This window comes from Chelonia mydas, chromosome 24 (assembly GCF_015237465.2).
Source record: "Chelonia mydas isolate rCheMyd1 chromosome 24, rCheMyd1.pri.v2, whole genome shotgun sequence".
In the NCBI taxonomy this organism is placed as follows: Eukaryota; Metazoa; Chordata; order Testudines; family Cheloniidae; genus Chelonia; species Chelonia mydas.
In genome coordinates, this window is record NC_051264.2 from 3974328 (window position 1) to 3998133 (window position 23806).

General features: G+C 55.3%; 1 protein-coding gene across 3 annotated transcripts in view; it reads right to left on the bottom strand.

Annotated features, from left to right (window-relative positions):
* Positions 1 to 23806, bottom strand: part of PEAR1 (platelet endothelial aggregation receptor 1) — a 57153-nt gene that overhangs the window by 19281 nt on the left and 14066 nt on the right. For all 3 annotated transcript variants that reach the window (XM_043535368.1, XM_043535367.1, XM_037883221.2), the window contains exons 2-5: positions 3485 to 3580; positions 2181 to 2285; positions 1485 to 1585; positions 72 to 164 (exon numbers count right to left, since the gene is read on the bottom strand). In XM_043535368.1, coding sequence (XP_043391303.1) covers positions 72 to 164; positions 1485 to 1585; positions 2181 to 2285; positions 3485 to 3579 — 394 coding nt within the window. In that variant the 5' untranslated portion in view covers position 3580. The remainder of the gene's footprint in view (positions 1 to 71; positions 165 to 1484; positions 1586 to 2180; positions 2286 to 3484; positions 3581 to 23806) is intronic.

The following is a 23806-nucleotide window of genomic DNA, read 5'->3' on the forward strand; positions in this document are numbered from 1 at the left end:
CGGCCATAAGGCAATGGCTCCGGTGCGCCAAACCCAGACCGCCGTGGAGGGCCCGGGCCTGTAGTACTCACCGCTGGAGCAGTCTGTGCCCCTCCATCCCTGTTCGCACTGGCACTGGTCGGGAGCCACGCACCTCCCGTGGACGCACTCCTTGGTACAACTGGCTGCAGGGAGGGCACCAGGCAGAAGGATTCAATCGGGCTGCTCCAAGATCTTGTTTTAACAATGTCTAACCTGGCATTTCACCCCCAAATGCTACAGACTGGTATCACCCAGCACTGAAATGCAGCCACCTCTGGGGTGGAATATGGCAGCTGAAAAACAGCACTCAGCAACGTTGCCCAGAGATCACTCAGGTAATGCAGCCCCCTGCAGGGTGCTCGGCAATACTGCACAGCTATCACTCCCCCCGGCACTGAGATGCAACCCCCTGGGTGGGAGATAGCCCGGAAGCTGTTTAATAGCCACTCAGCACCAGGGATCACTCACCTGAGTCTCCCTAATCCCTGACCTGGAGCAGGGGACCACACCAGTGAGTTGAATCACAGCGCAACCCACTGCAGGAAAGTGTGGGCGCCCCCTCTAGTGACCAGTCCATAGAGGAGCCTTCCACTGCTTCCTCCCAGAGTTAATTACCTCCCGCCCCCGGCTTGGCTGAAGGGATGCAAAGACCATGAAACACAGCAGCGACTTACGGTCTGGTCTGAGTCTGCTGGGGTGAGGGGGTGGGATGAGGGGGCCGTCTGCGGGGATCAAGGGAAAGTTGCCAGAGGACAGGCAGCCTAGCCTCAATCAGCCCCAGAGCACGCTGGCTTCCCAGCACGGAGCCAGCTGGAAGTGGCCAAGAAGGGTCCCATGGTAGCCAGGTGGCCTGGAGCCATGTGTCGTGCAGGCTTAGTTGCCAGCTCTCCTGCAATGAGGGGCTAGAAACCCCAGCGGCCTGGAGAGAAATCTGAGAGGGCCGGAAGGATGGGGGAGGATCAAAGAGTGCAAGACAGGGCAAACAGCAACGAGCTGTAAAGAATGTGCGTCCCCTCTGGGGTGGGTCCTGGCAGCGGCCACGCTCGCTGGATGAGCCGGGGGCTTCTGAGGCTCTCGAATCCATTACAGAGGTGTGATTTCTCAGAGCACAGAGGAGCTGGGATGTGTTTCAGGGCACACAGTGGGGAGCGAGGGGGCTATGAGAAACTGGGCTAAGCAGATAGGAAAATGAACCATGACCCCCCTTTTTAGAGATGGGGAAACTGAGGCACAGAGCTGGGGGGCAGGGAACATCACCCAGGATCACACAGCAAATCAGTCGCAGAGCTGGAAATAAAACCCAGGAGGCCTGCGCCCTGGTCTGACCACGGGCCACCAGGCAGAATAACCCCACCAGACCCCTTCGATTTCTGCAGGAACATCGTCTCGCACTGGACTGAGGGACGCAAATGCAACACATTCCGCCCCCGGGGCCCATTAGTGACTGTCAGGGACAGACTTACGGACACAAACATCTGCGCTCTCGTAGTAGCCCTGGCAACAGCGGTACCTCTTCCGGTAGTCAATTTTCACTGCCTGCCGGTACGCTGTCTTGTACACAATCCTGTGCAACACAGAGCAAAAAGCAGAGTGACCCCCCCACATGCAGAACATTTATAGAGAACAAACCACACCTGGGGAACTCACCGCTCCAGGAGTGTGCTAGGGCTCATCCAGAGAACTTACTGCGGTGAGGTCATGTCAGAGTTACTGCCACCGTGCTATATATGACACTGACTGATATGGACAGAGTTTGTGTTACCCAGCTACCAGGGTAGAATAGGGGTTCATTGGTATCCAATACTGGTGATAATCTTTGGAACTCACTGCCACATGTTCCTAACCAGCAGAGCTAACAACAACAAGATAATATTGGAGTTAAACTGTGAGACTCCCTGCTTCAGACTGGTTCCAGGTGAGCTCACCGAAATCAGAACAGACTAACCTTAACCTCTGGAACTCACTGCTGCTTGTTAGTAGCAGGGTCAAAACAGTGGAGCTCACCGGTGCTTGTTAGGAATGGGGTCAGCTTGTGGGACCCTGCTGTTGGGGGGCTGTGCTGGGGTAAGCCTGCGGGATTCCCAGAGAACTCTTGGGGACAGCGAGTGATGGCTCAGAGGGCGTTTGCCAAGTCCCCTAGGCAGAGGGGCACTCCTTACTTGTGCTGGGTGCACGGCTTGAGGAAACTCCAGGTTCCATCACACGAGTCCTTGGAGGCCTGAGCATAGGGGTGAGCGTAGGACTCCTTCGTCGCCGTGGTGAAGCTGCCGGGGGAAAAACAGAGCCACTTCGGTGGCAGCCCAAGGACAGCCAAGGGAAATGGCTGATTCAACTCTCCCCATTGTGGCAGGGCCGTAGCTCAGTGACAGGGGCTCTGCATCTCCCATGCAGGACACCTGGGGTCCAGTCCCTCTCCCAGCATCCTCATGGCAGCAGCCGGTGCCTTTGGAGTGGAGGCACAAGGTACCTGCCCTCTTCCTGCGGACAGACTGGAATGAAGCAAGGTCTGCCAACTCCTGGTGCTTTTCATCAAGCCCCAGCTCCCGGAGTCACAGATTATGGGGGAAACACAGCTTTAATTTTTATTTATTTATTTTTTTAAAAAGGCTATTTCTAGCCATCATGGTTGTGGAACAAAGCTTGAAATTGCGATCCCTAAAGGCTGAGACACCAGGAGACAAATTATTATTTTAAAAAATCTCACGATATTTACACCACTCATGATTTGCGGGGGGGGGGGGGGGGGAGTTCCTGACTAATGATTGGGGGTTGGCAACACTGGTATCAGCACCTCGAGAGGCACGAAGGGATCATTACAGCCTGGAGCTTCTCAGGCCCTGGCAAAGGGCTATTTTCCAAGTAGATACAGAGACAGGTTAATAACCACAGCTCTGGGACCGACAGTGTAAATGCCGGTCAGGCCAACCCTGCCGTGTTCCAGATATTACCATGCATTGTCGCTACAGAGTTCTTTACAGACACGGACCCAGCCCTGAACAGGGTCCGGTGACCAGACACCCTCACAGCTGTAACCAAAGCTGACGGGATCACAAGCAAAAGGGGTTAACATGTTAACTGGTTCCTTGTACTCCCTATCTGACTGTCTCTGTCTCATGTCTTCTATTATGCTCCTTGAGAGAGGGAGAGTCTTTTTGTTCTGTGTCTATACAGCGCCTAGCACCGGGGGGGAGGGGGAATCCCGATCCCCGACTGGGGCTCCCAAGTGCGACCACAATACAAATAATACATAAGAAGAAGAAAAAGGACGAGAGAAAGATAGAGATGAAAAGAAAAAGGGCGAGCAAGGGAAAGCAACAGAGAAAGCAAGCGAGGAAGAAAGGCTCCATTGCAAGGATCAGCGATGAACCCCCACCAAGAGGTCTCAGGGGGGCAGAGCGGAAGGCCCAGAACCACACACCCATTTCACCCCGGGGCTCCCCGCCCTGGCTCCCCCACTCCTTACCTTTCCCAATAGCTGCAAACATTGGGGTCGCTGGGGTTGAGAGGGGTCGCCAGGTGCATCTGCAGCCCCAGCAGAAGGACCGCGTGCAGCTTCATCCTGGTGGGAGGAGAGAGAAACAAAGGGGAGTTGACAGCGAGGAAGGAAGGATGCACAGGGCTGGCCGGTGCTGCGGCCAGTGCGGATCAAGCTGTAGCATGGATGGGGTCAGTCGGCCACACGGCCCGAGTCCCACAGCTTTGCGGTTTACAAGCAGGTGCAGGTTGTTGCCGCAGCCAGCATCTCGTAGCTGCTAAGCATCAAGAGGGTCACAGAGGTGGCTGCCCACGCTATGGGATTTGTAGTGAGGCCAAAGCACAAAGCTCTGCTCCTTGAGCTAAAGGACAAACTTTGTTAGCTGGTAGCAGTAGTAGGTTGTTATCCACTCTGTGTTAGCCCTGCTGATGTTGCCAGAAGCTTTGGGAATCATGCAAGGATGCTCTGCACCCCTGGAAAGGGGGCACATCTTGTTTTATTCAGGCCTGAAACCGAGCCAGAGAAGGACCCAAACCAACGTTGCCGGTCCAAACAGAACAAGCTGTAACCAAGTCCACCTGGACAGCCCGGCCGATAGCAAGGATCGAACTCAGAGCTAAGGCTCCAAAAGCACAAGCTCCTACCACTTGGGTTAAAGGGGTAAATCCCCCCATGGTGAGTCAGTAGCAGGCCATTGAAGTTAACGGGGCTGGCCACTAGTTAGAACCTCGTTAACTACATCAATTGGAGTGCGCATATTGACATACAATGCCACCCACCCCCTCCTCCAGCTTTGAGGAGTTCAGATCTGGATGTGACCTTTGTGGTCAGCCCGTGTCTGTGCTGAGGGTAAAAATCAAATCCGAGCGTCGCCGAATATTTAACCGACCTGCACGCATGGTCCCCATCACACCAGACCCTCCAGAGTACGTACTGACCCCTCCCTCCTTGCTGCAATGGGATGTTGGACACCTACCAACCTTGACACATCTGCCCTAAGTTACTGGTCCAAGATCTCACCCAGGGAATCCATGGCTGATCTGGGAACAGCTCCCAGAACCTCAGCCCCGCTGCAGTCCCCTGCTCATTGGGCCATCCTTGTTCCAATGCATTGCGTTCACACCAGATAGGTTCTTACAATCCTCGCATCCCCTGGTCTCTAAGCCCCATCCTTCCATTCTAGCCAGACTAACAATCCCCAAACCAGGAGGGGAAAGCCGCCGGGGCTGATGAAAGTGCAAGGCCCAGCCCACCTCCCCAGCATCACGGGCGCTTTTCTTAGCTGGCTTTTCATGTGCGACGCCAGCCCCTTCCCCGCCAGGCAGCTGGGAGGTCGGAGCAGGAAGCGCGGTGTGAAAACAGGAAGCAGGTTGTGTCAAGGATGCTTTCCTCCCGCCCCGGCCGATGGCACCTCCACATGGGCGGACAGCAAAGCGCCGCGTCAGCCCGAGACTTTTAAGAACACCACGTCCTGCCTGGAAAGAAAGCAGGCCTGCTCGGTCCGTGTCGTCGGGCCTGAGCTCGCTGTTACGTCCCACCCTGCTCAGTCGGACGCCGCTCGTTGCCTCTTGTCTTAGGGTCTGTCTACACGGCAGCTGCAGGTGCACTTGGGCAGACGTGCGTGCGCTGGCTCTGTCCGCACTAGCTTATGAAACACAGCCCTGTGGGCTTGGCAGTGCGGGCTGGCCACCCAAGTATGTGCCTCGGGTGGGTCTATTTTTAGCAAGCGAGATCGATCAAAGCTAGCAGGCGTACAGCTACCTGAGCTGAAATTACTGCTCAAGCTGCTTTATAGATACCGCCTGGTATGTAGACGCCAAACTCTTTGGGGCAGGCGCTGTTTCATTCTATGCACGTGCAGCAGCCAGGTGTAGCGGGGTCCTGGTTAAAGCTGGGCAAGTCCTGGAGCTTTTGGCTCACTGGCTAGTCCGAACAAGTTTTTTAAAAATTTGTTTCAGGCGGAGCCGAAATTGGTTTGGCATTTTCAGCGAATCAAGAAGCCAGGGGGAAAATAAAATTCACTTTGGGTCACACAAAAAGTTTTGGATCGGGGGGGTCGCCATGTTAGTCTGGATCTGTGAAAGCGGCGAAGAGTCCTGTGGCCCCTTATAGACTCACAGATGTACTGGAGTGTGAGCTTTCATGAGTGAATACCCACTTCGTTGGACAAAAGCTCACGCTCCAATACGTCTGTGAGTCTATAAGGGGCCACAAGACTCGTCGCCGCTTTCACAAAAAGTTTTGTTTCGATTCGGAGCATTTTCTCCTGGTTTTTTCCCTTCATTTTTTAAAAAATAAAATGAAAGGCATTTGCTAAATGACAAGCTGCTTTGAACCGAAAAAACCCCCAGAATGTTGCCTTGCACAAATATTCAGAACGAAAGGTTTGGATTTTTCCAGAACGGCTCTTCTTTTCCCTGACGAAAGGATTCGATGAAACAGACGCGAAGTCACAGAATGTTTTGGCGTCGACAAATCTGAGCTTTCCGCGGGAAAAGAGGTTGCAGTTGGAACATTTTGCCTCGCTCTAGTCCCGATTTCTGACGGAAACCTCCAAGCGCGACTGCAGAACCGCTCCCACCTCCCAGCACAGGAGGGTAAGACACGCAGCTCAGCGGGACAGTCTGCGTTTTGGCCCCACTTGGCCTCATGCCCCTCGCGCAATTGTGAGGCTACCTCACAGCTGCGCTGGGCCTGGATTTGTTATATACGCCGGTGCATCCGGCTGGACTTGGAACAGTGGCAGGTCACACGAAGCCTTGTAGGAGCTGGGCGCAGAACATTCAAAGCACCGGCTCTGCAGCGAAGCAGAGACCCCCGCGGGGCATGTGGTGATCTGTGGAGTCAGGACTCCTGGGTTCTATTCCTGGCTCCATCACCCCAGCAAGTCACGTCCCTCCTCTGTGCCTCAGTTTCCCCCACCTGCACAATGGTGGTAATGCTTGGCCTAGCCAAGCGGTCCCGATGGCGGGTGACACGCTGCGGAAATCCAGCTCCAGGCTTTGGGGCAGTGGGGTCAGGGGGAGAGTTGGGTGCTGGGCTGAGACTCCCAGGTTCAAAGGCAAGGGAAAATGAGTTTGCTGCAGCAGGAGAGACAGATTCATAAGGTTCCAAGAGAGCGAAAGAATCATGCATTATAATATATATAATCTTAGAATAATCATCAGCCCTGTTCACACTAGGAGTTCAATTGAGCCACACTAGATGTCATTATCCATATTTTTACAAGTGAGCTGGTGATGCGGGAGAACCCAGATGTTTGGTCTCCTGGTGCCTTCCTTCCACCACCAGGACGGCTGCCTCTCCATAGCAAGGCTGTCTCAGATTGCGTAAGGCAGGGCGATGCTCCTGCATAGGCTGAGATATTCTTTGGCCGGCTGGAGGGCGAGAGACTAGAATAAATCACATAAGCTTTCTAAAAAGAAAAAAAAAAAGAAAGAAAGCTGGAGTGGGGGCGGGCTCCCAAATCCCCTGACGAGCGTTTGGCTGCGCCACGCAAACACCACACAACTCCGGGCCCATCCGGAGCCCCCAGGGGCAGACCCGCCCCTGGCTGGAATCTATAATTAGAAAATGATTTGCTTAGATTTTAAATCAAGAAGCCATCTGGCTCCAACAGGCTGAGCTCAGATTTTAAGTCGCAAGGTCCGATCGACACTCAGCCCCTTCCTCTCGGAGCTGGTCTTGCCTGGCCGGAGGAAAAGATGGCTCGGAGAAGAAAGACCTCAGATCGAGCTTGGAAAGGTTACTTCGCTAACTGAGGCCGAGTTAGACGGGAAGGGCTCTATAAACCCTCCTGCTTCAGGGCCTGAGCCGACGTCTCCCTGATAAGGGTCAGGAAGTAAGTTCTTCCATAGCTGCCTCCTGCAAGGTTTCCTCTGAAGCAGCTGGTGCTGGCCAGCATCAGAGACAGAATCCTGGACTAGATGGCTAAGAGCAGTGGTTAGGGAGCCATCCTAGGATTTAGGAGCCATGGGTTCAATTCCCTACACTGATACAGACTCCCCGTGTGACCTTGGGTGAGTTACTTAGCCACTCTGTGCCTCAGTTTCCCCATCAGGACAATGGGGCTAACAGTACTGCCCTGCCTCCCAGAGGTATTGTGAGGATAAATTAAAGGGTCCAAGGTGCCCAGATAATACGGTGATGAAGGGGGGGGGGGCACAGAAGCTCCTCCGACAAACCCTGGGTCTGTTCCCACCTCTCTCTGGTTTCTTACTGTACCCAAGTGGCCTCATACTGGCACGCTGAGCTCAGTAGACAGGGCTATGTGCCGCAGACATTGTGTCCCTTTGTGCGTAACAATGCCCAGTCGGTGCCTGCCACGATAATGGTTTTGTGCGGTGGGCACCTATCTGCTAGGAATCGGGCTGAGGCCCTCCAAACTCATTGCACGTAGGCAGCCCTCAGGTGGGGATGCCTTTTAGTGACTGGTATTGGGACCGACGATGACTCCGAGTCAGACAGCGCTCCTCCTGCTGGTGAGCTGGCAGCTGACAACCTTTCCTACGCTTCCCGATGTAGACCAGCACAACCTCTAGTGTGGACGCAGTTAAACCAGTATAAAGCAGCCTTAGACCAGCATAGCTAGCTGAGCATAGCGGACTCCCTTTCCTGTGCAGGAATTACTATCCCAGTATAAACATCTTTCTACCAGCACAGCTGCCCCCACACCAGGGGGCTGTCCCCCGTCGACTCGGCTGGGAGAACCCGGGTGCACAGCCAGGCCTAGGTGCGGGGACAGCGTCCTCACGGAGGGGCCCTGCTCCTCCGCTCAACATACCCACAAAATCACAGTCCATTAACGATGGTGGATCCCAGGCGCTCTAACGAGCTGCGAGTTTCCCTTTAAAGAAAAGCCCCCGCATCTCCTCCTCCCCTTGTAGCGGGGGAAGGCAGAAAGACCACGCTCTGCATTTCCTGCCGCACGATGGGAGGGGATAGGACTGCCCCACTGACAGGAGCCCCACACACCCCCTCCCCCAAAGGGGAGGGTGGGTTAGAAGACTGGGAGCGGGGTCCACCGTGGGCACACGGCCTCCCTGCCCACCCGCAACCCTGGCTCCTGGACCAGGGCCTCCCAGCCCTTCCCTTTGGCCGGAGCAGGGAGCTCAGCCGCCCTGAGGGTTCGGCACTTGGCTGGGGCAGGCGCTTTTGGGGGCCTCCTGGCCTCTCTCCTCCTTCCACTGCCCCACCAGGGCCCCGTCCTGCACAGGGACCTCCAGCAGCGCTTCCTCTGCGCCCTCCTCGTTCGTCCGTCCCGACCCCCTGGTCCAATCTCTGTGCTCTGCCACGACCCCCGGCCCAGGCCGGAGCCGCTGGCTTGCCTGAACCGTTCCCGGATGACGCAGGGAGTCAGGGCGGGATCCTGCCCCTGGGAACCGCCAGCGCCAACCTGCCTCCCCCATCCTGCCCCCCACTCACTCGGCAACAGGGGTGTTCAGATTTTGTCCCTAGATCATCCCCTGGAGGGTGGGGGTGGAAGGGAGTGGGGAGCAGGGGGGGAATCTGTCCTGTTTGGGGTTAGGGGAGAGGAGGATGAGACAGGAAAAGTGGGACAGCTCCAGTGTGTTTCATTTTTACCCCTGGGATCGAGGAGACCTGATGGGCCCCGAGCAGCAAAATGCTCTTGGTCCGGCGTTTGAGGGGATTGGATCCAGAGCTCTGATTGGAGACAGCTGCAGAACTGAGATCCAGCCTGCGTTCAGCTTTCAGACACCCCCAAAATGAAGAGGGGTCTAGATGGTGTGGGGAGGGGTCTGGATGCAAACTGCCTCAAAGCTAGGTGGGGGTAGGGCTGAATCTGTGGCTTTGACTGGAGATAGCAGGGGCCAGCGACAAAATTCAGATCCAGATTGCGAATGCTCCTGGTATTTGGAGGGGACGGGAGCGGATCCAGACCCGAGCTCTCTCGGAGTGTGATGGGTGTTTGGATCCAGGGGTTCTGGGTCAGGCAATAGGTAAGCATGACAAAGGAAATCCACCAGACCAGATTCCTCCAGCCATAGGCCCCTCATTACTATCTGCATTACAGCAGCACCTTGAAATCAAGGCCCCCTTGTGCCAGGCGCTGCACAGACACTGTACCTGCCCCAAAGGGCTTGCACGAGACACCAGACAGATAAAGGGTGGGGGAGGGAAACTGAGGCACAGAGCGATGACATCATTTGCCCAAGGTCACCCAGCAGGTCAGTGACAGAGCGAGGAATAGAACCCAGGTCTCCCAGTGGCCAGCAGAATAGCCTAGCCACTAGGCTGTGCTGCCTTCCATAGGTCTACTTGCAGAGCTAGTCATCGCTTGGTGCCTTTAAAACGTTCCCAACCACTGAAGACGCAGCCCCCGGAGGCACCTGCAATTGATTGGGGCCAGAGGATGCTGCTTCCTGCTTGCTCCCCTCTGCACATGACTCACGATCCCCCCCCCGCCATCTCCGCAGACCACCCCTGTCGTGGGACCCCTCCATAAGAACAACAGCTTGGAACGAGCCAGTTCCCTCCCTCCTGGACACGGCGAGGCAGGTGGGGGAAGGGGGAGCGGCAGCCCCAGCAGTGGGGATGAACCACCCCCGTCTGAGCGCTGACCCCTCGGGCTGGATTGCTGACAGGATGGCTTGGATCAGAACCCACTGCTGGCTTCCCAGGGGTTGGGCTGGACTGGTGAGCATGCAGCAGCTAGGGCCGCAGCGCCCTTGGTGGCTTAATAATCACAACCAGATTCGTGCAGTTTAAAACTCCTTCCCCCCGCCCTTTCTTGGCATGGATGGAATGTTTTAATTCAGCAGAGAGAAGAGGCTTGCGCAATAGTACTGGCAGTACCAGCTCCAACCACGCTGCCGGCTGGTCGGTACCCCTCCCTTCCCGATCAATGCAACAGACTCCCTGTGGATACATCACGCCTGGCACCCTACATCCTGAAGGATTTTGCTGTCGATATCCCTACAGCGACCACCCAGCACCAAAGTACGGAACGTGGCCGCTGTTTATTGCTGACGCTGGACGGAATCACTCACCCGGCACTGAAATGCAGCCACCACTGGGGTGGAACACACCTGCTGCTTAACAGCGCACAGCAACGCTGCACAACAATGTAGGGCAGGAAGCGAAGAAGAACCCGGGATCTAACTGAAAGTGCAACGGCAACTGGAATTTAGCCAGGACATCAGGTCTGCCACCCCCGCTTATAAAGAGAGAATTGGGATTCTCTACGGTTCTACATCTCATCCCCAAAACCGCACCCCAGCCACTATCCAAAACTCAGGGTCAGTTTCAACTATGGAGGAAGAGCCCCACTTCCTGTACTACCCAGGGGTCTCCTTAGACACCCCGCCATCCGCCAGGGCTGAGCGGGTTAACTTGAGAGGGGACACAAGGCCAGCACGGCTCACAGCAGAGATTCAAATCCTCTCCAGGCCCTTATTGTCCGCTTGCCATGTGCAAAGCTCTGACGGGGGCATTCCCCTTGCTTTGCCCCACGGATGCCATTTTACTCAACTGACAGCTTCAGGTTAGGAAACCAACTGGCCCACAGCTCCTCCGCCCGAGAGACGGAGTCCCCGGTGCAATTAGCATATGATCGGCTATTCCTTCAGCCAGCTAGGGGATGGGGCCAAAGTGGGAGCGTAATGGCTGTTAATGGAAAGGCCCCAGCCTTCTGGAACAGAGCAAAGACTGGGAACCAGCCCACTGCAGGTGGTAAAGGAGAGAAGCGGGGGAAGGGGTCTGGGTTTGCTCCTCACTCTGAGCCCCAGCACCTCCCAACCCCTGCAGGTTTCTTACCCCTTGAGTAGGGTTACCCTCAGTCCTTGAGGCTGGGGGAGGGAGTCTCCCTTCCTTCAGTTCTCTAGTCTTTCAATTCCAACTAAAACACACACCCACACCCACACCCACACCCACACCCACGGTCTGCCTGAAGCAGGGGGGGGTTTATTAGGTTCCTGACAGGGACTTAATTGACTACAGGTGCTCCAATCAACCTGTAGTAACCTTCCCAAGTCTACAGGGAACCACACCTTTAATTAGTCTAGGTCTTATATATCTCCCCTGGACCTCTCTCCCACTGCTCCCTGGTCTACCCCCACCTGTGTTGTCTGCAAGACCTGCTGATAATGAACAGAATAAAGGACATTTCTGGAGTTACTATGTGCTTGTGTAGGTCAGGTCCTGTCCTTTCCGCTCTCATCTGCCCAAAAATGCACCGATGGAAACAATTTTCTACCTATCCCCATACTTACACTTCTATCTACCTACCTAGCCCCATACGTACACATCTATCTACCTACCTATCTAGCCCCATACGCCTCCTCTATCAATCTATTCATCCCCCATGTACCTTCTATCATGTATCTAATCTATCTAGCCTTCCATTTCCAGCACGTGTTTATCCATGTAGCTACCTGTCCATATACTCACCTCTTCCATCCGCAGTATCTATCCATCCACCTATCCCTCCATCAACCATATCCACCCTCTGCCATTCTGCCGAGGTAGTTTACTCTGAATGCCTCGCAGTGGCAGCCGGGCACTGTTCTTATGGCAGCATTTATTTCTATGGCTCCTCGAGCCAGTTACACCGTCTTGATCCACCGTGGCACAGGGTGGGGCTGAGCACAGGGGTCTAATCTGGGGCGGCAAGCGGGACTACTGTGCCCTCCAGCCAGAGCACTGATCTGCTGTGGCAGGTACCAGGTGGACCAGCGGGCTCTAAGCCAGTGCGACAGAAGGCAGGGTGCGGCTGATCAAGGCTCCGGTGGGGCACCCCAAGCATTCTGAAGGCCCGGTGACACACGTGGATGCTGGTCCCCGGTCACCCGGCATGCGGAGGGAGCGGTCTGAGGCCCAGCAGCAGAATGGCTCGCTGGCCCTTTAAGGGCAGGAGCGTGCCGCGCAAAGCATGCATCTGGACTGCATCAGGCAGTATAGCTGAACAGAACGAGCCTCCCCATTAATCTCGGCTCGGCGAGGCCTCCACATTGCTGTGGGGTTTTATTTAAACCAGCTGGAAACAGGAAGTGACCCCTGGAGCTTCCCTGTTACCAGCTGGAGGTAGTGTGGGAAAGTGGTGCCCTTGCGCACACACACACACACACACACACACTCAGACAGACACACACAGACCAGCCCTAGTGCCCTGGCTTTCCCCATCCTGGAGGTGCTAAGGGGGTCAGGGAGGAAAAGGAGCTGATCCCCCCTTGCTGAGATTCGCCAACTGCCTGATTCCCAGTTACTGCCTCCCTGCACTTGGGATGGGGTATTGCTTTAAGGCACCATTGGGATCCCTGTATTCTGGGGCCAGGCGGGCCCCAAAGTCAGTTAGAGCAGCCTCAGGGCTGCTCTAACTTACATTCTGGGATGCACTAAGTGGCTGCAGCGTGGTGTGCTCCTCCAGCCTCGGGCCTGAACTTTCCCCTGCCCTGGTGGCTGGGAGCAGGGTGGGGCTAAGGTGACCAGATGTCCCGATTTTATGGGGACAGTCCTGATTTTTGGGTCTTTTTCTTATATAGGCTCCTATTACCCCCCACCCCCGGCCTGATTTTTCACACTTGCTGCCTGGTCACCCTAGGCGGGGCTCAGGGCTCTTAAGCCAGCTGCATGCTGACCCCAGGTCCCTGCATGGGGGTGGGATTGTTAGGTGGCTGTTTCCACCCACTTTAAGGCCCCTACACACTACCAGGGTGGCCTAGAGGGCCCTTAACGTCACTGAGAATCAGGCCCAGAGGGTTCTGGGATTCATGCCCGAGAGGGACTCTGAAGCACCCAGCTTTGACGCTGAAATCGTGTCCCCTTGAGTCGCCGATCGCGGGAATGTGGTGTCAAACCAGCTGACGTGTCAGCCCCCGGGGGCCAGTTTGTCCTAAGGTTACTCGGGGTTTCCCGGCAGCCCCAAGAACATTCTCACTCACTGGGGGCCCGAGAGGTTACAGCCGGTCAGTGGCAACATAGTGACTCAGGCCCAGCGGGGTGACAATCCACCCGGCAGCCTGGCTCGAATCCTGGGAAGGAAGTGTGCGAGCGGGGTCTGGTGTAAACTGGCACATCTCCATTGCCTTCAGTGCAGCTGCACTGATTGACATTGGCCAAGCGAGGATCTGGCCCTCAAAGTCGGTTTTCCCCACGCTGGATTAGCTGTGTCACCCCAGGCCTCAACTGAATCTCATTTAGTCATTTCCTGGCCATGTTTGCAGATCCCCTTGGTACCGTCCACCTGTCCTGCGTGCTGTTTGCAGCTCCTCCTCCAAAGGTCTGTATTTCTTCTTCCGGGCGATCAGCCTTTTCAATCAGACCTGTCCTCAAAGGAGCCCGACGCTTCCCCAACTAGAGACCCCCAGCTGCCCTCAATCCCCCCAGCTCCCACCAATCCCCGGGAGCCCTCAGAGACATCCCCCAGCTTCCCACCAATCCCTGGGGTACCCCCCGTAGAGACCCCCCAAGTTCCCCTCAATCCCGCGCTCCCCCACTAGAGACCTCCCCACAGCTGCATACCTTATCTATGGCTGGTATTTCCAAAGGGCCCAGAGGGTGTGCCAGGCCCAGATCCCATTCACTGGCAGCCGGACGCTACTTCTCTTTTGAGCTGATTGGAAAACTCTCTTCTAAGGGCCTGATTCTCGTTGACACTAAGGCCCCTTTATAGCACTCTGGTGGCGTAAAGGGGCCTGACAGCAGGTGTCAGTGACCGCTGGACTCACTGCCCCAGCTGGATTTCAGTGGGGGATAATTCCCTCAGGCCTGTTAGAAACTCTTCATCATCCCCATCTATTGTCTATATTACAGTAGCACACAACACTTCCCCTGCTAGAGGAGCTCCCGGCACCCCTTGGACCAGGACCCCTTGGTGCTCGGGGCTGCACAAGCACAGAACAATGACAGTCCCTGCCACCGAAGAGCTTAATTCACTCCAAAGGAACCCTGGTTACTACATGGATTTCGGTACAATCCAGTGGGATCCGGTGATTCCAGCAAAGGATCCACTGGGATCTAGGGGGTTGCTGCATTTGAACGGCATTACTGTAGGACCCCGGGAAAGTCTCTGCAACTCCATGGACCCCAGTCCCCAGCTTTGAAAAAAAAAAGTCATCAGAAATAACCAAGAGCCTACTTAAAAAGATAGGTCGCCAAGCATGAGCGGAAACATCCTTGGGGAGAGTGAGTAACGTCAGACTCAGATTCCCCCGGCCGGCACGTCGGGTTGGAGCCAAGATCTGGGAGGAAGACTGGCGTTTGTTAGCTTGTTCATTTCTTTGGCAGTTCTTTGCAAGGGATGGGAAATCGTTCGGGATCACGATGCTAATTATGTGGATCTCAGCAGAGCTGGCGTGGGTGGGACGAGCAATTCCCATAGCCAAGGTCACTATAACACCATAGATAGAGAGATAGGGATGGGGATGGGGATAGAAAGATAGAGGGGGGTATGCAGGGATAGATAGATAGATAGATAGATAGATAGATAGATAGATAGATAGATGATGGGTTGGATGGGGATGGATAGATAGATAGATAGATATGATTAGATTCCACTGCCAGGGCCCAGTCCTACTGAAGTCAATAGGGGTTGAGGGCCCTCAGCACTTTGCATGATGAGATCTTACTTTCCCCGCGACCAAACCCCACTCTTCTCAGCTGTTGCCTTGTATTCCTTTGCACGCTGCATGGTCTGATGTCCACCTGAGACGCGCTCCGCTCTCTCTACCCAAAGAGCATAGGAAGCACGTCTCCTTTCCGGTACCTGCAATAGCTCTAACTGACTCCAGAACCCCCAGGATACTTGGTTCAAAGCACAGCTCTGGTTAAATCTGGCTGCTAGGCCGTAGATTCCCTTAATCGGTTGTACCCATTCTAGGCTGGCAGCTGGCGGGCTCAACAGGTGATGGCCAGTGGGGTGGGGGAAGGAGCTCTTTCAAAAAGAATCAAGGTGTCCCTGGCCCTGTTCATCGCTAAGCTGGCCTAAGAGGGTTTGCAGCGGTTCTTGGGATGAGAGCGTCCCCGTGCGCTGCTTGTTACGGGATGAAATCATGCAGCAGTGAGTCTCAGCGCCCAGGTCAGCTGACTCGGACTTGTGTGATGGGGCTAGAAACACCCTGCAGACGTTCCCCCTCTGACTCTGAGACCCACCTGCCTCATCAGGGACCCTAACCACTGAACCATCCTTCCTCTCTAGCCATGAACTGGAAACCCTGCTCCTTCTTCTGAGCCATCTGGTGCCAGCTGCTGGCAGAGACGGGATGCTAGGCAGACCTTAGGTCTGATTCAGCCGGATAATTCCTACAACTCTGCCACTGCTCATTCTTTAGCCTGGGGGAAATCTTTCCCTCCAGCGATGGGAATGGACAAGGGGAAGGATCCAAGCTGGAGAGCGAATGGGAACCATCAGAGGCCAGAAGTACGTGAGCGAAGCGTGGGAACGGACGGGGTCAAGGATCTGTTATTTACTAACTACGAGGGTGATTTGCAGTCCCAATTCCAGCAGGGAGGCCACGAGCTGCACGGCCGGCCGGCCAGTCTCCCTTCAGCCCTTTCATGCTCTTTGCTTCAGACAAACCACATCTCGACACCACAAAACCGTCCCCCCAGGGCCAGGAACACCGTGTTTCTTTTTGAAAGAGCTCCTTCCCCCACCCCACTGGCCTTTGCCTGTTGAGCCCGCCAGCTGCCAGCCTAGAATGGGTACAACCGATTAAGGAAATCTGGGTCCCCGGACATGCACTTGAGTCCCCGCGAACCGAGGTGGTGGGGACAGGTATATCACTCCCCTGCCTCTCCCTGTCTCGGCCACGGCCATCGGCACTGCTGCTGGAAGGACAAAGGGACGGCTGGCACAGATCCCCAGCTGGGGTAAAATCAGCTATATGGGGTACCAGTTCAAGTTGGGGTCAGGTGGGTAGGGACCAAAAGACATGAGCATTTTGTCCCTCCAAGGTATTTAGGGAGCCCGGGAGTTAGGCCTTTGAGGATCTGTTCAGCAGCCTGTGTGAGATGAGGCAAGGGGTCTCAGTCCGTTTCCTAGCAGGCCAAAGCCCGACCCGCAAAAACCCACCCCCTGCAGCTGGCCCCCTTCTCAGCAGTGGGATCATTTGGTGCCGCAGTAGCTCCCCCCAGGCTCAGCCCCTCCTTGTGCCAGGCGCTGACCGGACAGAGCGAGGCCAGTCCCTGCTCCAAAGAGCTTGCAGGCTGAATTGACAATGGATGGGAGGGGAAACCGAGGCACAGAGCGAAAAAGTGACTTCCCCAAAGTCACATGGCAGAGCTGGGAATAGAGCCCAGTAGCCTTGTTCTCATTTACACGGAAAGCCCCTTCACACGGCCCTTGGGGTGGAGCCTGTCTTTTTGCCCTGTGTCCGTACAGGGCCTAGCACCACGGGGTTCCGGGGCATGACTGGGGCTGCGAGGTGCTACCATTATACCCCTAATAAATAAAGACATGAAGACCATCTGCCATCCTGGCAACACAAAGAGTCGTAAAGTGAGGGGCATTTCAGCAGAGCAGCGGCAAAGGTACCATTGAAATGGGCTCCCGACCACAGGGCCTTTCTGAGCGGGCCGGGCACACGGCCCAGCTGTCCGGCGACGGGACAGTGGCCCAGTTCAAAGAAACCTTTGCCACCAAGGACTCTCCATCAGATCCTGGCCTCGTTCGCTGCAGGGGAGGGCACAGGGGGTCCTCCTGTCAGGGGCTTGTGTTCTGCGCTTTATGGTTTTTGGTCAGTTGCAGCCCTTTTATCTGTGTGTTGATTCATTTCCTGTATGGAAGTGTGTTTTTCTCGCCCAGTGCACCCTATGACTCACCCATACGCACACACTAATATCCACACATTCACCCCTCCCAATCAATCCACACACCTCCTCGTGAACGCACACAGGCTGCACGCACACGAAGTGTACACACACGCTGAAGCACCCCGTGTGCACGCAGACACACAAACATCCATAAACGTCCTGACAGACACTCCACCCGTAACACACACACACACTCACAGCACACACACCCGTCACATCACATGCCATCTGTGTGTTATCCACTGCACATGGACATGTTACCCGGACAACACCCCCGCCCCTCCATATACTGCTCACATCCATCCAGACCCTGTAGCCACATTCGCCACACATCAGGTGCAGACGCATGTAACACACGTGCGCACACATGACATATCAGACACAGACACCCCCACACACACCACAGGCCCAACGACACTTGGAGACGCTTGCACGACACTCACATGGACACACCGACAAACCATGCACTCCTCACACACACCTGCTCCCACACCCGCCACCCCTCAGACACACCCATGTGCATACAACAGACCCATCACATGCACACCCAGTGTGTATGAACAGACACATCCATGCAGCCCCCATCACACTCGCCAAAAGCCAGCCGACGGACTCTCAAAGTGGAAGCACGGCCATGCTGTGCCCCTGCTCTCTCCAGCCGAAACACCCTGTTCCCTGTTTCCAGGGAATCGCTATTTGCTGGGATTTCCCCCGTGCCCATTCACTGCATCACAATCAGCCACTCAACCCTGTGCGCTGAGCCGCTGGGCCATTCCCACTCGTCTAGCTTATAGAGGGCCTGACTCCAAACCCACCCGACCTACCACTTCAATGGGTTGTTGGATGAGGCTCATAGGGGGTGGACCCCAACAGGCCTGACCCCACACGGGGGTGGAACGCTAACTCAGCCCGATTTAGGGCCAATCTTCTGAGCACGTGCCCCACAGCAGGCACCCCCCCCCGTGGGGAAGACGCTTCCCTAACCCCACCTTGGGGTTGCCTTGGGTTTGACTGGACACCAGAGGAGCACCTGGGGGTCCCCGCCCCCGGGATCGCTGCCCTAGGCACAGCACGTACACATAGGGAGAGGGGGTCTCTGACTCCGAAGACTTTTCCAGTCCAGACAGGATTCTTACACACAGGTGCGCACAGAAGTGACTGGCCCAGGGCCAGGTGGAGCACGTAGCAGAGATGGGACTTGAACTGAAATCTCCCAAGTCTGGGGCTGGGGCCTTAACAACAGGGCCAGCTTCCCTCTCTTGCTAGCATAACCCACCGCTGAGTGTGTGTCCAGGTCCCAGTCCCTGCTTGGCCCGATCCACAGAGAATGAGGTTGTAACAGCCCCTACGGCCTCGGCTCTCCTCCAGCTCAAGCTGAAATCGCTCAGGTGTTTAGCTCTGGAGGGCCCTGGTTCAGTCCCCATTGCATGAGCCAAGACAAAAACTGCCACATCAGTGGGGGCTTGCCAACAATTCACTCCATCCCCTGAGGACGCTGCTTTATCCACTTCCACTTCAGCCAACCCCTCCCCTCACTGACCTCGAGCAGGGCTTGCAGGCTCTGGGCACGTCTGATCAAGCTCTGTGGGTACGTCCACGTGACCCGGGAACGACGCCTTCCCGCCGCACCGTGGGCTGTGAAACCGGCCCGCAGCGAGCGCTTTCCCAATGCTCTTAACGAGCCCCTAGGTATTTCCACAGGCGTTGTTCCTCCGAAGGGAGTTGCCTGGGCCAGGAGCATTTATAATCTGCAAGAGGCTTTTACTGGGATGGCTGGAGGCTGTCAGTTGTCTGGCAAATGTCCCCTTCTCCTGGGTCTTTCCCACCCACCCCCACGCCAGCCTATTATGTTCCCAGTGGACTGAGATCATCAACACCAGGTCTGGGAGACCCTCGCCGGGGACAGGGCGGCACCAGGCAGCATCCGGACAGCGGGTTTAGCAATCCACCTGCCGTTGCTCTATCCTGGAGAAGTCAGGGCCCACAGAACGGTGCGCATCACCCCTAGGACAGGGCATTGCCGTCCCAACTCTCCTGAGAGGGCAGAAAACGTTTCCTCTGGTCTCATCTAGTCATCCCTTCTCCATCTGTCTGTTTATCTATTTTCCTTTCCCCTCCCTGTGCTGCGTGCTAGCTGACAAAAAAGAGAGTGAATTTGTATGTACAGCAGAGAAGAACCTTCCTCCTTCACCTATCCATCAGTGTCTTCCTATGTATCTATTTATCCATCTAACCTTTCTTTGGGCCCGCTTCCTTGATTTCTAGTTAAAGAAGAAAGAACGAATATGAATTAGTGGATGGATCAGAAAATATCCTTCTTCTCTCTCTGTCTAGCTATCGCCAGACACAGTCATCCATCCGTCCTCGTGCACACCGCACACCTATCGATCTACGTATGTATCTCCATAGATAGTCATCTATCCATCCATCCCTCTGTCTACCCTCTCTCCTCTCTCCCTCCCTACCTCTCTGCTTAAGACGCGAGAGGGAATTTGAGCTGATGTGAATCTCTGGGGCCTATCGGGAACCCGAGTGCATTTTCCCAGGCTTCCCGACCTCACTGTGCCAAAACCTCGTGCCACAAGTTAAAACCGCACCATAATTCCGGCTGGCTCCAGCACAGAGCAACAGCCGAGCAGCTGCTGCTTACCCCACCGACGCCCCTGGCCCCGGGCAGCGTCTCTCCTCAGCGCGGCACCGGGACTGGGTTTCTGCAGCATCCGTTTTCATCCCAGCGCTTGACAGGACGAGGAGCTAAACGCGTGGCCCCGTGCAGAAACGGGAGCATCTCAGCAATCAAGGGCTCAGCCATCCTGGGACAGCAGATCCCGTTGGGTTGAGACAGGAGCCGGGATCGCCCCAGGCAACATGGGTCAGAGCTCAGTGCCGCGGCTCAGAATGCCTGCGTTCTGCTCCCAGCTCTGCACCGACTCCCTAGGCGACCGAGGGCAAGGCTCAGCCCCTCTCCATGCCTCGTGCCTCCGTTTCCCTACCCATACATGTGGAGCGGCAAGGGGAGGGGGGAGTGCCCCAATATTGACCCACCTCTGTTAAGTTCTTGGAGACGTAGGACTGAACAGCTGCTTTATACGTACTACCGCTGTTCCCCACGATGTGCAAAAGCACCTCATGATTTTGGGGAGCCCAGCTTCCGACGCCCTAAAAGGGGTGACGAAGTCTCCACGGCTGGGGCATCCATCCACCGCCTTGACCCCGCTGCTGCACTCACTTGGGAAGAGCAAAGGCTCTGGTTCTAATCAGGAGCCGGGCCCTGGGCCAGAGCCCCCAGCTACTGCTGAGGGGGAGGCAGCTCCCAGGGCCAGAGCCTGGCTTCTCGGGGGTGGCGGGGGGGGCATGTTTGGGTTTTTCTGAACGCACCCGAACACCTGCAGGGCTGACGAGCTGCGGGAGGCTCAGCTGGTGTTTGGTGTTTGGGTAATTGGTCTGGCTAAGGGATCCAGATAGATTGGATATTAGGAAAAACTTTTTCACTAAGAGGGTGGTGAAACACTGGAATGCGTTACCTAGGGAGGTGGTAGAATCTCCTTCCTTAGAGGTTTTTAAGGTCAGGCTTGACAAAGCCCTGGCTGGGATGATTTAACTGGGACTTGGTCCTGCTTCGAGCAGGGGGTTGGACTAGATGACCTTCTGGGGTCCCTTCCAACCCTGATATTCTATGATTCTATGATTCTATGATCCAGGAGGACTCAGGCTGCCGCTTAACCCCTGGCCTGGGAGGAAAGCTAGAAGGGATCAGAATCTGGCTTAGGGAGCTCTCAGGACAAAGGGAGCCCTTTCTCCAAGAGGGAGATTGGGCTAGTGGCAGAGCCAGGGGTAGAACCCAGGCGTCCTGGCCCCCAAAGCCCTGCCCCAACCACTTAATCAAACTGCCCGGCCCGCCAGATCTGGGAATAGAACCCAGGAGTCCTGACGCCCAGTTCCCTGCTTTAAAAAGCTCAGCGTAGGTCTTCCCTGCAGTGTTAACCCAGGCTCTTGCAGGGGTGTTCCCCTACCTGCTCCCCGTCCACACAAACCCTCTCACGGGGCCTACACTGGGTCTGACGCTGCTTTCACTCAGGCTGGTCACCCAATGCAGGCTACATCACTCCGAGCCTTCCAGCACCTTCCTACAATCCCCTGCTCCCCCTCCCTATTCCCAGAAAGACAGACAAGTTCTCCCACAAGGGAAATAAAATCAGAGTCCAGCTCAGCAGCACAAAGAACCACAGGATGTGCCCCTAGAAGTGCTAGCAGCATAGACGGGGCACACGCAGAATCAGTGAGGACAAGGTAACTCAGCAGCAGGGTTTTGTCGGGCGGCTGCAACCCAGGTGCTAATCACCCAGACTAACTCTGCAGTAAATATACACCCTAAACCGCATTCCCCCCTCAGAGCTAGGGACAGAACCCCGGCGTCCAGTTCCCTGCTGTAACCACTACACCACACTCCCCTCTCAGAGCTAGGGACAGAACCCTGGCGTCCGGTTCTCTGCTATAACCACTACACCACACTCCCCTCTCAGAGCTAGGGACAGAACCCTGGCGTCCGGTTCTCTGCTGTAACCACTACACCACATTCCTCTTTCAGAGCTGGGGACAGAACCCTGGCGTCCGGAGGCCCAGTTCCCTGCTGTAAACACTACACCACACTCCCCTCTCAGAGCTGGGGACAGAACCCAAGTACTCTGCTCTAACCACTGGGCTAACACTACCACTCAGAAAACATGGTTCACGTTCACCCTTTAAGGCTCAGAAACCAGAAGGAAAAAAATATAAACCCCAAGGCCCCCTGAATTTAAAATCTCATGATTGCGAGGTGCCGGACTCATGACTTGTTGAACCCTGGGGGGTTAGCGACACGGGGAATAATTCAGCAACTAATTTTACATAAAAATAAACTTGAGAGAATTGTGATCCAGAATTCCAAGATGAAATTCACTGAGTCCCACTGCTTATCACTGACTGGTCCCCCAGCTGATGGCTGAGCTGCAAGACAGAGGCCCTCATGCATCTGACCCGGTGGCTTTGACTTCAGAAACTTCTGCTGAAACCTGACAACCAAAAATTGAACCCAGCGCATCCCTGAGCTGCTGGCTTCCTTGAGGCACCAGTTTCACAGGTGGAAAAGTGGCAGATGGAAATTCATGAATAGGGCCCTACCAAATTCACAGTCCATTTTGGTCAATTTCACAGTCCTAGGATTTTAAAAATCGTAAATTTCATATTTAAATCCGAAATTTCACAGTGTTGTAATTGTAGGGGTCCTGACCCAAAAAGGCACTGTGTGTGTGTGTGTGGGGGGGGTCGCAAGGTTATTGTGGGGGGGGTTGCAGTACGGCTACCCTTACTTCTGCGCTGCAGCTGGCGGTGGCCCTGCCTTCAGAGCTGGGCAGCCGGAGAGTGGCAGCTGCTGGCTGGGATCCCGGCTCTGAAGGCACGGTGGGGTATGGCCCCCCTTCCTTCTGTGCGGCTGCTGCCTTCAGAGCCAGGTGCCCGGCCAACAGCCACCGCTCTTCGGCCGCCCAGCTCTGAAGGCAGCGCGGAAGTAAGGGTGGCCATGCCACAACCCTCTTAAAATAACCTTGCGACCCCCCCTCCCTGCAACTCCCTTTGTGGTCAGGACCCCCAATTTGAGAAACGCTGGTCTCCCCTGTGCAAACGCTGGTCTCCCCAGGGCAATCTGTATATTATAGCGTCAAAGCACACAAAAGACCAGATTTCACGGTCTGTGATACGTTCTACATGGCTGTGAATTTGGTAGGGCCCTAGTCACGAAGAAGGGCTGGTGCTAAAATCAGGGGAGAGGTAACAAAGGTTCCATTGATGCAGAGGAACCCTGAATTTGTCAGCTCTTCGGGGCAGGCCTTTGTCTGGGGTTTGTACAGCATCTGGAGCCTGGGGTCCTGGTCCAGGACAGGCAACACCTCAATACAAATAAGTAATAATAATAATGCAGGGAAGCATGTGGCTAACTTTAGGCACATGCTTAAGTCCCATTGGGTCATTTACACCAATGAAATAAAATAAATTACATCTGCACCCACTTCACGACCCCTTTACACTGCCAGTGGGGGGTGTAAAGAAGCAGTCGAGAGGTGAATCAGGTCCATTGACTTCAGTGGGTCTGAAGCACGATCTTATCGCTAAAGGCCTGCGGTATGGTGACAATGTGCGTGGATCCCAGGGCGCTAGGTGCTGTACAAATGCAGAGCAAATAAAAAGGCTCCGACCCCCAAGAGCTTGAGTGGTTTCCCAAACTGGAGCCTAGGTCACAGGCCTTGCCGGGCCGCCATGCCTCAGTACAGCAATGTCTGCACTCTGCGTCCCGCTCCAGCCTTGATTAATTCAGCTTCAAGCGACAAGCTCCAAACCACAGGAATAAGCAAGGGACTTAAGTCTGCACGTGAAGATGGTTTTCATTAGCCCCACCCCCCACCCCCGCCATCTCCACTCAGCCAAAGCCTTGGGTTATGAGAAAGCCAATTAGACATTTACAGACTGTCAGGGCCAGATTCAGGTCTCCACCCATGTAAAAACATT